The sequence below is a fragment of the Anas platyrhynchos genome, chromosome 8 (genome assembly GCF_047663525.1).
Source record: "Anas platyrhynchos isolate ZD024472 breed Pekin duck chromosome 8, IASCAAS_PekinDuck_T2T, whole genome shotgun sequence".
Taxonomy (NCBI): Eukaryota; Metazoa; Chordata; class Aves; order Anseriformes; family Anatidae; genus Anas; species Anas platyrhynchos.
The window spans coordinates 20,014,403-20,027,422 of record NC_092594.1 but is presented as its reverse complement, the minus strand read 5'-3'; the positions used below and the strand labels follow the sequence as shown (position 1 = coordinate 20,027,422).

Here is a 13,020-nt window from a genome sequence, read left to right as displayed (position 1 = left end):
CTTGCATTATTCAGAAAAGTCAAAGCTGCATGGACCACTTTTACTGTCATGTCATTCTGTGGCAGAGTAAAGTGGCTGCATGTGTGAGCCTAAGGACTGGAGAAAACTGGTTTCTGACAAAAGCATTTGCAAGGAGAATGTAGTCCTGGAAACATATAAGTGACAAAGGGGAAGGGGAAGAATAATTTGGCTTATTTTAGCAGAAGTGCTGGTTAGACAATAAATGAAATCATGACCTTTCACTCTAATATTTTAATTATTATTTTTTTAGGTAGTCTAACTTTTCAGGAGAATACAAGATAACTATTTGAGATTCATTTTAAATCAAATACTGCTAGGAGCTTAAAGATCATTGTAAATAAGAGCAATTCTGTTTAAAAACACAAAATACTCTGTGTTTCCAAAGTCTTTAAACTGATTGTAATTAAGCTGAGGATTTTTTTAATTTTTATTTAATTTTTATTTTTAAGTTTTATGTGGTCCCAAGTGTCTGATTTCTAGCTCTTGTCCCAGGCCATTAATTGCAGGGTAAACACTGCATGTTATGTTTAGTAGACATCCCAAAGCAGGTAATTCATGCTAGGTAAAAGGTAACATGCCTACCAAGTCTCCAAAAGAAGCTCCTGAAAATGAGTTGTAGATTGCCTCTAGAACAGTCTGAAATGACTTCCAGGAATGCAGTACTATCTGTGCTTGTGTTTTTTGATTTTTTTTTTTTTTTTTTCTCCTGCAACATTAAATTTCTTGATCTTTTAAAATATTACATTTCTGACAGCTGGGAATTGAGCAGAGATCTAGCTGACAGCACAGGGGATACTGATCCATAAACAGTTGGCTTAGACCAAGAAGGATCCTATTGAAATGTGTTCAGAGCTTAGCAATTGGCTTTTAATAAGGAGAAATTATATATAAATATCAAGCTGTAGGAGTAAGAAAGGGCAGAAGAGAAGAAATAACAAACATAATAGGGTAATGCTTTCTGTCTGTTCCCTCTAGTTATCTTGGCTCTACCTAAAAAGAGAAGTATTCTACAATAGAAAAATTAATATATAAGATGTGGAAATTCAGTGAAATTTGACAATGAAAGTAGATTAAAAGGGTAGAGAATCCTGAAAGCTTCAAAGAAATTGAGATAGTAATGTTTTGGGAGAGCACAAAAGAACAGGGTGGGTACAATAATTCAGAGATGGGCAATAGTAAATGATTGGAGATGATCAGCAAGACTAAATTAAGATCCTGGGTCAAACATTGTGGGTGGGTAGAGGCTGTTTTCAGGAATCAAAAAAGCAAAAGAGTAGAGGAGGTGGTGTTTTAGGAGTCAATAAAGCTATTGAGAGTATTTTCTGATAAAACAGGGGCTTGTGACCAGGGAGAGTATGAACACACAAGGATGACTGAGTGAGACAAATGCCATTAGCACTATGGAAATAATGAACTCTGCATTTTTATCCTATTTAAAAATAGCTTTATGTAATTCATAGGAAACGTTTCTTAGAATAGCTCAATGCAGAATAATGTTGCTAGGTACTAAACAAGATAAATCTATATTGAAGTCTTATTCTTACAATAAAAATCAACTAAAATTTAAAAAATTGTAAATCCATTAGGCCATTTGGCTAGTGTTTATCTTCATCTCTTACGGAACTTCAGCAAAGGTGAAGTGTCTGATTTTTAAAGTGCTTTGGAGGAATATGAATCTGTGGCTTCCAAACGAAAAAAAAAAATTCTTGATGTCATTTTATGGGCTGTACTATCCGTTGTCTTGGATTTTCATGCTTTACAGGTTAACTTCTGTAATTAAAAATGTACTTGATTGACTTCTCCAGCTGTTTTTGTGCTGCCGGAAAGAATGTGATCACTTTGTTACTATAAATTTAAAAAAAAAAAAAAAAAGATAAAGGCAGAATACTTTTTTTTTTAGTTTGCTCTGGAAGGTGTTATTGATAGTTACAGCTGTGTTCAGATCTATTTGTGCATATTCGGATTTACTCATGCAAGTATGGCCTTTCTGTTTAAAAAAAAAAAAAAAAAAAATCATTCCAGAATTCTGTCCTGTTGTTCATGAATAGTGGAGGGGAATCTTTTGTCTTTTGGGGTTTATTCTTTGAGTGCACAGGTGAAATCTGGTTCTTTGATTTCAACCTTTTTTGTATTAATTTACATAAAATAACTTCAGATTGCGGTATAAAACAGACATTTTTCTCACAATAAGTGAGATTAAATTTGCATCTTGTCCAGAAGCAATAACAGATTATTTTGAATGTTTCAATGCTTTATTTCTATAGTGGTCTTTTCCTTGTCTGCCTACAAGCAGTATGGTAGCGTAAAAGTTGTTTGAAAAAGGATTTGCTTCTTTTTGGATTGCTGTTGGCTTCTTACGAATTAGAGCTTCCTATTGCTAGAGGATCTTCCCAGGTGTCAGTCATGAGTGCCATGGCTTTGTGTGCCGCAGAGTGCCACCATTATGCTCATACAAATTCATGTTTCATATCAGTTAAAAAAAAAAATAATAATAATAATAAAAACCAAGTGCCTTTATATAGAGGTGATTACAAAGACTTCTCAACAAACAGTTCCCCACAGCTTGTTACTAATAATTGTGAGGTTCTTGTCTCTTTTTGGGTTTGGTAATTAACTTTAGCTGTTTTGTTCAGCCTTTGTATTTCATAAGTGAAGTGGCTTAAATACTGCCCTGGCACTTTAAATAAACCGTGGGCAATACACAATTCTAATGTTTTTGTAATGTTGTTTTTTTTTTTTTTTTTACATGTAGATATATCAAATGTGGCATTAGACATTAATCTATACATTTTAAAATTCATAATATGGCAAATACAGAATAACAAATGGCATTGTCTTAGAATTGTGACAGCATCTCAAACTTGATTTTTTCTTGCGTGTTCTCAAAGCTGTCAGTTTTCAGACAGCATAGAACATGGGGAAGATGTTTATGTTTACAAGAATACCTCTACTGTGCAGCATTTAGTTGGCTTTGTCATTTGTGTGGGAGCAGAACTACTCAACTGAAGTGATAATTTCCTCCACTTTTTATTCAGCTTTAAGCATTTTTATATCCAACATAGAGAAGTCATGGTGGCACACTTGTATGTTCACTACAGGAGGGTAGGAGCATCACTTTGCACGTTTCTACACTCAGATTTGGCTGAACAGCTCAGGCTTATTTTTGTGAATTTTAAATCAATCTTTTTTAATGTGACAGCAGTGTAGTGCCTATGTAGCAACTATATGATTTGAAACTAAGATGTATGCTTAAATGCAGAAATTTTTATTAAAAAGGAAACGACAGCTTTGCCAATGGGAGTGATTTCTAAGGGGAAGGTTAGGTCGTTCGAGAGGTATTGCACAGACTTTATAACCTGTGCAAAAACCATTATTGTTCGCAGTGTGAATATGACAGGGAGTGAAATACGGCATCATTTCTTCCAGCTTCTTTCAATGCTTATCAGTTGTAGGTGTTTTCAGTCTGGGTTTCCAGTTGCATAGAGAAGTAATTAAGCTTGTAGGTTTCTTGCAAAGTAATGAAAATTTTGGAATTCATCAACATTAACTTATGTTTGAGTGACACTAAATAACAAATGTATACATTTATAGTTCATAAAAAGGAATAGGAATAAAAATACCTTTTGCTATTACTGGTTAACTTCTAGGGGAAAACTTAGAATCCTTTTTGGTTTTGGTCTCTTTACATTTACTTCAGTAGCTGCTAAATTATTTTTCTTCAAGTTTATTGTGTAACTTAAGTATTAACAGAAGTTTATTGTGAGCAGAATTCAGTGCAAGTTTTCTTTGTTCATATTCATAAAACTTTTTTTTTTTTTTTCTGGTTCTGATTAATTTTCTTTCAGCCAAATTGGGAAATATGCTGTATTTGCTCACTTTACTGTTCAGAATTTACTAAGGATCATCATTGTGTAAATATATCACTCGAAAGGCATTTTGAAATATTTTGCCTTCATCAAAATATTTTGTAATGCATTAAAAAGTTGAATCGTTCTGCAAATCTACCTGATTTGATAATACAGTGAATTTCATGGCTTAAACTTTGTTTCACTCTTGTCTTTTCTGGTAAAACTGTAGCTCGTGCTCTATAATTTCCTGTTACCTTATAAATGGAAGCTTGCTTTTTTTGTGGCCTTTCTCACGATCCTCTTTCATTTCTTACGTACAGAATGATTCCATGTCAGTAACGTCTATATCTTGTTGCCCTGATAATATGCTGCCAACTTCAGCTCCCCCTTCATTTTTGTTCTTCTCCTACATAAAAATCAAGCTTCTCATTTTTGAATTATTCCAATTCTATTCACACCTATCTTCACAACCTAATTTCCTTCTCCTACAGGCTGCCCTGCTCAGGTTGCTCCAACTATATTATTTTTCAGTTCCACCTACTCTTTATTTCACTTGCAACAGCTTCTCAATTAAAACTCATTAAAAATCCTTCTTTCTTCTTCATCTCGGTGCTCAAACCCCACCTGTTCATTTTTTTTTTTCCTGCTATCTTCATGCATTTCCCGTCATTTTAGGATGTATTTCGCTTCTTTGTTTTTATGCTTGAACTCTTGGAATGAACAATATAGTTTTGTACTTTATTTGCATTTTTTGTTAACAGACAAATTAGTTTGACTCCTGAGGCACTGCTGTATTTCAGGTAATCTAGTAGACTTCTTGAAGGAGAGCAGACCTACCTTCCCAAAAGGTAGCTCTGTATCTAGATAATGTATCTTTGTATCTAGCTCTGTATCTGGTTTCATCTAGGGGTTCTCCATGTTCTGCATTTGTGGGCTCAAAAGCATTGTGTTATCAAAATGAATAAGGGGGAAGGAAAAGCCAACATTTGTGTGTGTGTGTTAATTTCTGTGGGGTATTTGCTTACAGTAAAGAGCTACTGTCTGTGTAATTCTACTGTTTTAACACTTGATGTCTCAATATTTTGTTTGAACATGGCTCATCAAGCAAATACATACTAGTTGAAGGGAGAAGGCAGAAATGAGCAGAAGCCTCATTTGGAAAAAGTGGAGTTTTCAAGAGAAATAAGAATACAGAAGATTTTTCTTTTTGTTGCAAGATGTGCTAATATTGTTTTGTGTGGCAATTCTGTTTAAGACAAAGTAACATTGGCATAAGTTGCAGAAAGAAAGAATTAGATTAGCAGTGAGAGATACAGTACAAGAGTTACAGTAATGAAGTCCTTGGAGTGAACTGCTCTGGGAGGTGACTGGAGGTTTGTAGGGTTAGCTTAGAAAAGTATCTTCAGGGAACTAAATGATCAAGACCTGTGTTCTCTTTAGCCTAGTTCAAAAAGTGCCAACTTGGATAACCTACCAGAGCTGTCTCATAAGGCTTGACTTTATTACTCTGTGGTTTTCCTAGGAGATAGTCAAAGGCTCTTCTGGTTTTACAGTACTGCAGATGTGGACAACCATAGGGTGGCCTGCTGTGGCAGTTCATCATTTGTGAATGTAGTACAAAAACAAACAACCCCCCTAACCTTACTGCCACTGGATATCAAGTGGAATAATTGTGAAAGTTCAAGTTGTTTTCCATTAAAATTAGCCTTTCAGGGTGTTCTGGGTTAGACTAGATCCAAAGAGGTGCCTCTGCCGTGTGGATGACAGGCCACATGAGGATGCATTTTCCAAATTATTTGTTACCAAGAATAATGAGCCAAAGTTTATTTTTCTACAGAGTTTATTTTTCTACAGAAAGGTCTTTCATATGAGCGGTCATATTTCTACAGGATGGAGTCTGTTTTTAAAGGGGCAAAAAAGTTGTAATTGAGCCTGGTGAGTGGAGTATTGTAACATAACAAATGTTAGTGCTGGGCCATTTAAAATACAACTCCCTGTGCCCTATTCAAAATAGTCTGCTCATATAATGAATAACTTATGTAATGAGTGTTTCTAAGCAGAGTAGGCACAAAATTACATACATCCAATAGGCTGCCAGTCTTCTTTTTAGTTAGTCATTAATTATAGTTTGTTCTTGAATGTTCCTGCAGATTTTTCAAAGAGGCCGCTTGTGTTTGTCTATAGGCATACTAACAAAAGCAGCCTATATGCAAAATCTGTAATCTGCAGATCTTCCCCCCAACCCCAGTAGCATCTGTACGTGCTTCGGTATTTATCTCATGCAAATGGCCAATGTCTAAAGCAAAATACAAGAAGAAAAGCAAGTACACTGGGCCAGGAGTAAGGCTATGGGCTGGTCAGTCTAACCACAGTCTGTGGGACAATTAGGGAAGAAGTCCTCCTGCAAGTTGGTTCTAACCATGTGAAGGTGATTAGGAACACACTACATCAATGGACGAAGGGCAAACCATCGCTTTCCTGTGACAAGGTGACCAGTGCTGTGGATGAGAAAAGAGCAGTGGGTGCTGTATGCCTTGACTTTAGCAGGGACTTCAACACAGCATCACAGTCTCCATACCATTAAATTGATGAGATAGGGACTGGAAAAGTGATAAATAACATGGTTGAAAAGTTGGCTGGACTGCTGGGCTGAAGGGATTGCTCAGTGATGTGAAGTCCAACTGGTAGTCAGTAAGAAGTGGTATATTTCAGGGGTTGGTGTCGGGATCAGTGATATTCAAGGTCTTTATTAATGACCTGGACAGTGGGACTGGGCACAGTCTCTGCATGTTTGTGTACAACACCAACCACCGGGTCGGTGTGCTGGAGGGCAGGGCTGTTGCTCGGAGTGACTGGAACACACTGGAGAAAAGAGCTGCTGGGAACCTCATGGAGCTCCAAGAAAGGCAAATGTAAATCCTGTATCTGTGATAGAAGAACTGCGTGACAATACAGGCTGGGGGCTAACTATTTGGGAGGCATCCCTGTAAAAAGTACCTGGAGATCTTTTCACCTGAGTGGAAAAAAACCCTGCAAGGAGCCAGCAGGGTGGCCTCGCAGCAAAGAAGGCTGAGCCCAGCAGTCCACAGGTCCAAGGAGAGCTCTATCCCCTCTCCTCAGGGCTTGTGAGACTGCACTGCATCCACTGCTGGGCCCCCCAGTACAAGACAGACAAACACACTGGAACAAGTCCAGTGGATGGCACCAAGGTGGCCAGAGGGCAGGAGCACATGCCATATCTTAAAGAGTTAAGGAATTGCGTTCATTCAGGCTGGAAAAGAAAGCTTGCACGGAGGAGAGCCTTGTTGTTATCAGCTAATACATCAGAGGACTCAGGGGTGGACCGAGACTTTTCTCAGAGGTGTACAATGATGTGCTGAGGGGCTGCAGGCATCAGACGCAAGTTGGAACAGGATCTGATCAGATAAGAGGACTTGTTTTAAACCACGATCCTGGTCCAGTAGCGGAATGGGTTGTCTACAGAGATTCTTGGATCTTCTTTCTTGAAGGTCTTCAAGACTACCCTCGCTCTCGGGTCCCTGGGTGACCTGATCTAATTCAAGCTGTTTGGAGTAGGAGGTTGGACTGGATGACCTCCAGAGATCTCTTCCAGCCCAAATTATTCTAGGATTCTGTGCTGAAGCCATATGGCGTGATGCTGGCTGTGGAAGTGCAGTCCTTCAGCCTTGCTTTAAAGAGACTGAATTTAGAGAATTGTTTCATGGGGCACCCATGAATTATCCGTCCACAAGGTAATAAGAATATGTAATATGGTTAAGCAAAAAGGCAGAGAGGCATGATGTTATCTGTAAGTATTCTTAAAGGCTATTTGTGTGTCCACACGTTCACAACCCAGCCCTTCAGGTTTGCTTCCTTGCAAATGTCACCTATCCCCTTCCTGTTCTGATGAGGCATAGGTTTAATTTTGCAAGTGAGAGGCACTGAGAGCAGGGCGTATAAAAGAGGAAGGGAAAAATGCACAGTATGGCTAGAGGAAGGGATCTGTTGCATCCCCTGCAGAATCAGACAGGATGTAATCATGCTCTGGCTAATGCTGCTGGCTTATAGATACTATAGAATGTGGGGAAAATGTGCGAAAGCACACTTAAGGGAAGAATATCTGCAGTTAAATATCCCTCTGAAGATACCCCTCCCCCCCCCATTTATACTTGATTTCTTAAACAGATCAGAATATGTAAATAGTCTTCAGGATGGAAACAAAGCAGAGATTTTTTTTTAAAGCTGTTTATTCTCTACCTTTTGCCCCGCTCTATTTTGAAGTTTGACGTTAGTGTCTTTTGAAAGGGAGCATATGGTAGTTCTAATTAAGGCCTGTGATTTTCTGACATACAACTGAATAATACATTCCAAATACTGTTAAGCCTTCCAGATGAAATAATTTTCAGGGCTGAAGCACAGTAGCTTTATGACCCATCTTGCTGGAATATATATGCTGTGTAACACTGATCTCCTTAAGAACTGTGAAGAATTTGATGTACAATATCAGAGCAGCAAGGAAAGAAGGATTTTGTTTCTGTTTTGTCTGATGCTATTGGCAAGCTAATTTTGGATCAGATAACAATCAATGTGCTTTGTTCCTGAAAGTATTCCTTGTAGCTTTGTTTTTAAATGTTTTGGTCAGATTGAAATTTAATACATTCATCTTCATCAGGTTTTGTTTCAGATTGCTAGATTTGTTTGTTTTACCAGTCCCCCTGGCAGAGATGCTGTAACTCTTCAGTCTCTCCAAAGTAATTCAGATCTCTTGAGACCTCTGTGCCAGATTGTCTTGCTCTACCTTGAATGTGTGAAACCTTTTTGAAGTAGCGGTTTATGACAAATTTCTAATGTGAGTCAGGTTTCTTGAGATTCTTAATATGTACCATATGTTCATCTTATGTCTCTGAATTGCCAGGATACTCTTACAATCTAGAGAAGGTTTCCTCAAATTCTTTTTCTCAGTTTCTAGGGGAGGTAGAAGGGCAGCATTTATAATTGATCTCTTTTATCCAGTTAGGCACAAATCAGGAGAGGAGAGGATTTAAAGAATGCAATGCATTTAAACATTTTAACTTTTTATATATATATTACCAACATCGATATAAAGTGAGATTTCCTTGTAGAATACTTTAGGTAATTTTAAAATTAAAGGAAAGTTGAGTCTTCAAATTATATATATATATATATATATATATATTCCCCCCCCCCCCCACTGGAGCTTAATAGTTATTGGAAGACCTTTTAGAGTGATATCAGATTTTAGTGAAAATTGTGTGTTTTTTTTTTTTTTTTTTTTTGTTTTTTTAGGATCTTCATGTTTCCATCTTTAAATATAGGAAATATATGCAAAGGCTTGCAAATCCTTAGAATCATAATTTTCCTGTAAATTTATGATGAATTTTTTAAACTTCTATTTCAAATTAAACAATACAGCTTTACAGACCCAAAAATATAAAACCAACCTGCACTTAAATACTTCCCACTGTAATTTAAAAGAAATGAAAAGATTTCTCACATGCTTTCCTTTTCTCTCAGGACAGCATTTTTGCTGTTACTTGTCTTTGAAATACAGTTATCTGCCATCATTTGTCCTCGTGTTTTGTTATCAAAATCAGAAATCAGTGATGTTGTTATTAATGACTTGTACTTGGCAAAACTATTAATTCAAAAGGTGTAGTTGAAAACAGAATGACAAAGATGAAGACTTAAGGGGGTAACTGTGTAAGTATTGATGGTCCTTCTGTACCTGAACTCCAGTTGTCAACAAGAAGTCAGATACGAAGTGTTTAATGTACCTGAGGAATTAAAAATATTAGGTCAGCATCCAGATGTGACTGGACTGATTGACTAGTTAAGGGATTCTGGGAGCAGATGTGGCTTTAATCCTTCTTTTGTTTTATTTTAGCTTCTTAAGATAACTCGGTTCATAGCAAAGAACAACCTTAGAGACCTTCTATCATCTAAATCATCATGGTCCCAGAGGCCTCAAAGGGACTACTTCAGTGTCTCCTTTTGGGTTGGGTTTCTTGTTTATTTTTTAGCAATACTTTATTCAGATAAAACTGGAATAACCGTAAAGACATGTTCACGTGATGAGCCATTCTTAAAAGTTACTGCTCCACTTTGAACAGCTGTACGGAGTTCTAAGACACTTTTAAACAGGATGGTTACTGCTTATTTGAGCTCATGGTCACAGGCTCATGTTCTCTCCTCTAGTTCTGTGTGTTTGTCATATATAATGCCCTATATTCCTACGTAAGTAATTTGTTCTTAATATTTTTGAGGTTTCTTATCCATTTTAAGCATTGTTTTCTGTCCCATGCAATATGACCTCTAATCACAGAATCACAGAATTTCTAGGTTGGAAGAGACCTCAAGATCATAGAGTCCAACCTCTGACCTAACACTAACAGTCCCCACTAAACCATATCCCTAAGCTCTACATTTAAATGTCTTTTAAAGACTTCCAGGGATGGTGACTCCACCACTTCCCTGGGCAGCCTGTTCCAATGTCTAACAACCCTTTCGGTAAAGAAGTTCTTCCTAAGATCCAACCTAAAACTCCCCTGGCGCAACTTAAGCCCATTCCCCCTCGTCCTGTCACCAGGCACGTGGGAGAACAGACCAACCCCCACCTCGCTACAGCCTCCTTTAAGGTACCCATAGGGAGCAATAAGGTCACCCCTGAGCCTTCTTTTCTCCAGACTGAACAATCCCAGCTCCCTCAGCCGCTCCTCGTAGGACTTGTTCTCCAGGCCCCTCACCAGCTTCGTCGCCCTTCTCTGGACCTGCTCAAGCACCTCAATGTCCTTCTTGTAGCGAGAGGCCCAAAACTGAACACAGTACTCAAGGTGCGGCCTCACCAGAGCCGAGTACAGGGGGACGATCACCTCCCTAGCCCTGCTGGTCACAGTGTTTCTGATACAAGCCAGGATGCCGTTGGCCTTCTTGGCCACCTGAGCACACTGCTGGCTCATATTCAGCCGACTATCAACCATCACTCCCAGGTCCTTCTCTGCCTGGCAGCTCTCCAACCACTCCTCTCCCAGCCTGTAGTTCTGCTTGGGGTTATTGCTCCCCAGGTGCAGGACCCGGCACTTGGCCTTGTTGAACTTCATGCAGTTGACCTCATCCCATCAGTGCAGCCTATCCAGATCCTCCTGCAGAGCAAACGTGACACCCATCTACAAGAAGGGCCGGAGGACTGACCCAGGAAACTACAGGCCTGTCAGTTTGACCTCAGTACCAGGGAAGTTCATGGAGCAGATTCTCTTGAGAGTCATCATGCGGCACTTGCAGGGCAAGCAGGTGATCAGGCCCAGTCAGCATGGGTTTATGGAAGGCAGATCCTGCTTGACGAACCTGATCTCCTTCTCTGACAAAGTGACACACTGGGTGGACGAGGGAAAGGCTGTGGATGTGGTCTACCTTGACTTCAGCAAGGCTTTTGACACCGTCTCTCACAGCATTCTCCTTAATGTCACAGTGTCATTTTTGCTGCTCTTCTGTGAACTTATTTCAGTACAAAGTTCTTTCGTTCATTGCTCCATGGAGGCTGAGAATGGTGTGCCACGTGAGAGCAGAGTGCTGTGTAATAATGGTTGAAGTGTATTGGAGCACTGTTAGCTGCTGCGTTTTACAAGAGATTTCTCTTCGTGTGAAATATAGAGTGGATGTGACTTTTAGATCATTTTTCATTGTGAAATATCATTGAACCGAGAGTTGACTGCCTTGAATCCTTTCTCTTGTAATGCTTTTCTACATCTCAACCCTTTTCCCCATAACAACATTGTGAATTGTTCCCTAGACTTCTCTTAAAGTTTATGGTAACTTTACTAATACTTTTTTTTTTTTTTAATTATTATTAAATCAAATCTACTATACTTTCTTCAGATTTCCACTAATACTTTCTATGTCCCCTTGGTTTTAAAACTGATAAGTGAGAAGAATTTGTCTGGTACATATATGTATGCATCTTTATTGTCTGTTCTTTTTGGTAAATCTGTGCATGCTTTTGTTTTCTTGTTTGTGTCTTTGTTTTTATTTTGCAGAGAGTGATAATGAACTCTCCAGTGGCACTGGTGATGTGTCAAAGGATTGCCCTGAGAAGATTTTGTATTCCTGGGGAGAATTACTAGTGAGATGGTAATGCTGTTTTTTTGTTTGTTTGTTTTTCAATTTAGACTTTAAATACTAACCTTGTCTTTGTTTTGAGACCTGTATGCTCTTGTGCAGGAAGTTTGAAACTTCAATTTATGTAGTTTAAAAACTAAAATGCACTGAAGTGTATTTATAAATTTGGTTTGAAAGGTGCTGGTAAATCCCTTTATTTTAACTTGGCTGTTTGACAAATGTCTTCTCCAGTTTCTGTGCAAGTCTTATTTCTTTCAGAGTTTTGGAGTATGTCTCTTTATGCTCGCACTGCTTGATCGAGTTTTCAAATAAAGAATTTCTGGCCACTTGGCTTCCTTGAGGTTGGATGTTGAACCCTCCTGAATCTCAGTGCCTCTTAGTGTTAGGATATAAAAGACAGAGCAAATCTAGTCTGCCATTGTGCTAGCTGATGTGCATTTAACTAACTGATTTGTTCAGGAACACTTTTTTTCCTTTGATGTGCTGCATGTAATCACTTAAGAAGAGATTCCAGGAAGACTCTGACCCTCACTTAAACTCTTTCTGGTGAAGAGTAAGATGAGGATTATTTGAAAGCCTAAAGTGTATTCTTAGCAGTGTTATTTCTGTGGTTTAATTAAATGCTTCAGCAGCAGCATATACTTTGCCAAGAGAGAAAAAGTCTCTATTTGCTACCTCTGCAAGACCTTATGCTACTAGCAAATGCCAGAACCACTTATTTGGTTTTTCCCTTTTTAAGTAATAGCTCCTGCTGCCTGGGACAAATATAATCAGAGGTTCTTAATTTGAAATTGCCAAAGTTGTTTTTTCCGAACACCAAAAAGAGCAGAAAAACATTTTTAGGACTTATTCAAATGTTTTTCCCCTATGCTTGGCCACCTTGTAGTTTTAGAGAAAACCAGCCTTTTGCTGCAGAGCTGATCTTTAATGGACATCTCATGGAAAAGTTGCCTCAAATGAGACCACCAGATTCTTAAAAGGACCCTTCCTTCCTGTTGTCTTTTTATTATGTTGTTCA

The 13,020-nt window shown here is 38.3% G+C and overlaps 1 protein-coding gene across 9 annotated transcripts in view; it reads left to right on the top strand.

Annotated features, from left to right (window-relative positions):
* RABGAP1L (RAB GTPase activating protein 1 like) overlaps positions 1-13,020 on the top strand; it is a 257,106-nt gene that overhangs the window by 53,475 nt on the left and 190,611 nt on the right. For all 9 annotated transcript variants that reach the window (XM_072041793.1, XM_072041794.1, XM_038182983.2 and 6 more), the window contains one exon: positions 11,921-12,014. In XM_072041793.1, the coding sequence (XP_071897894.1) occupies positions 11,921-12,014 (94 nt within the window). The remainder of the gene's footprint in view (positions 1-11,920; positions 12,015-13,020) is intronic.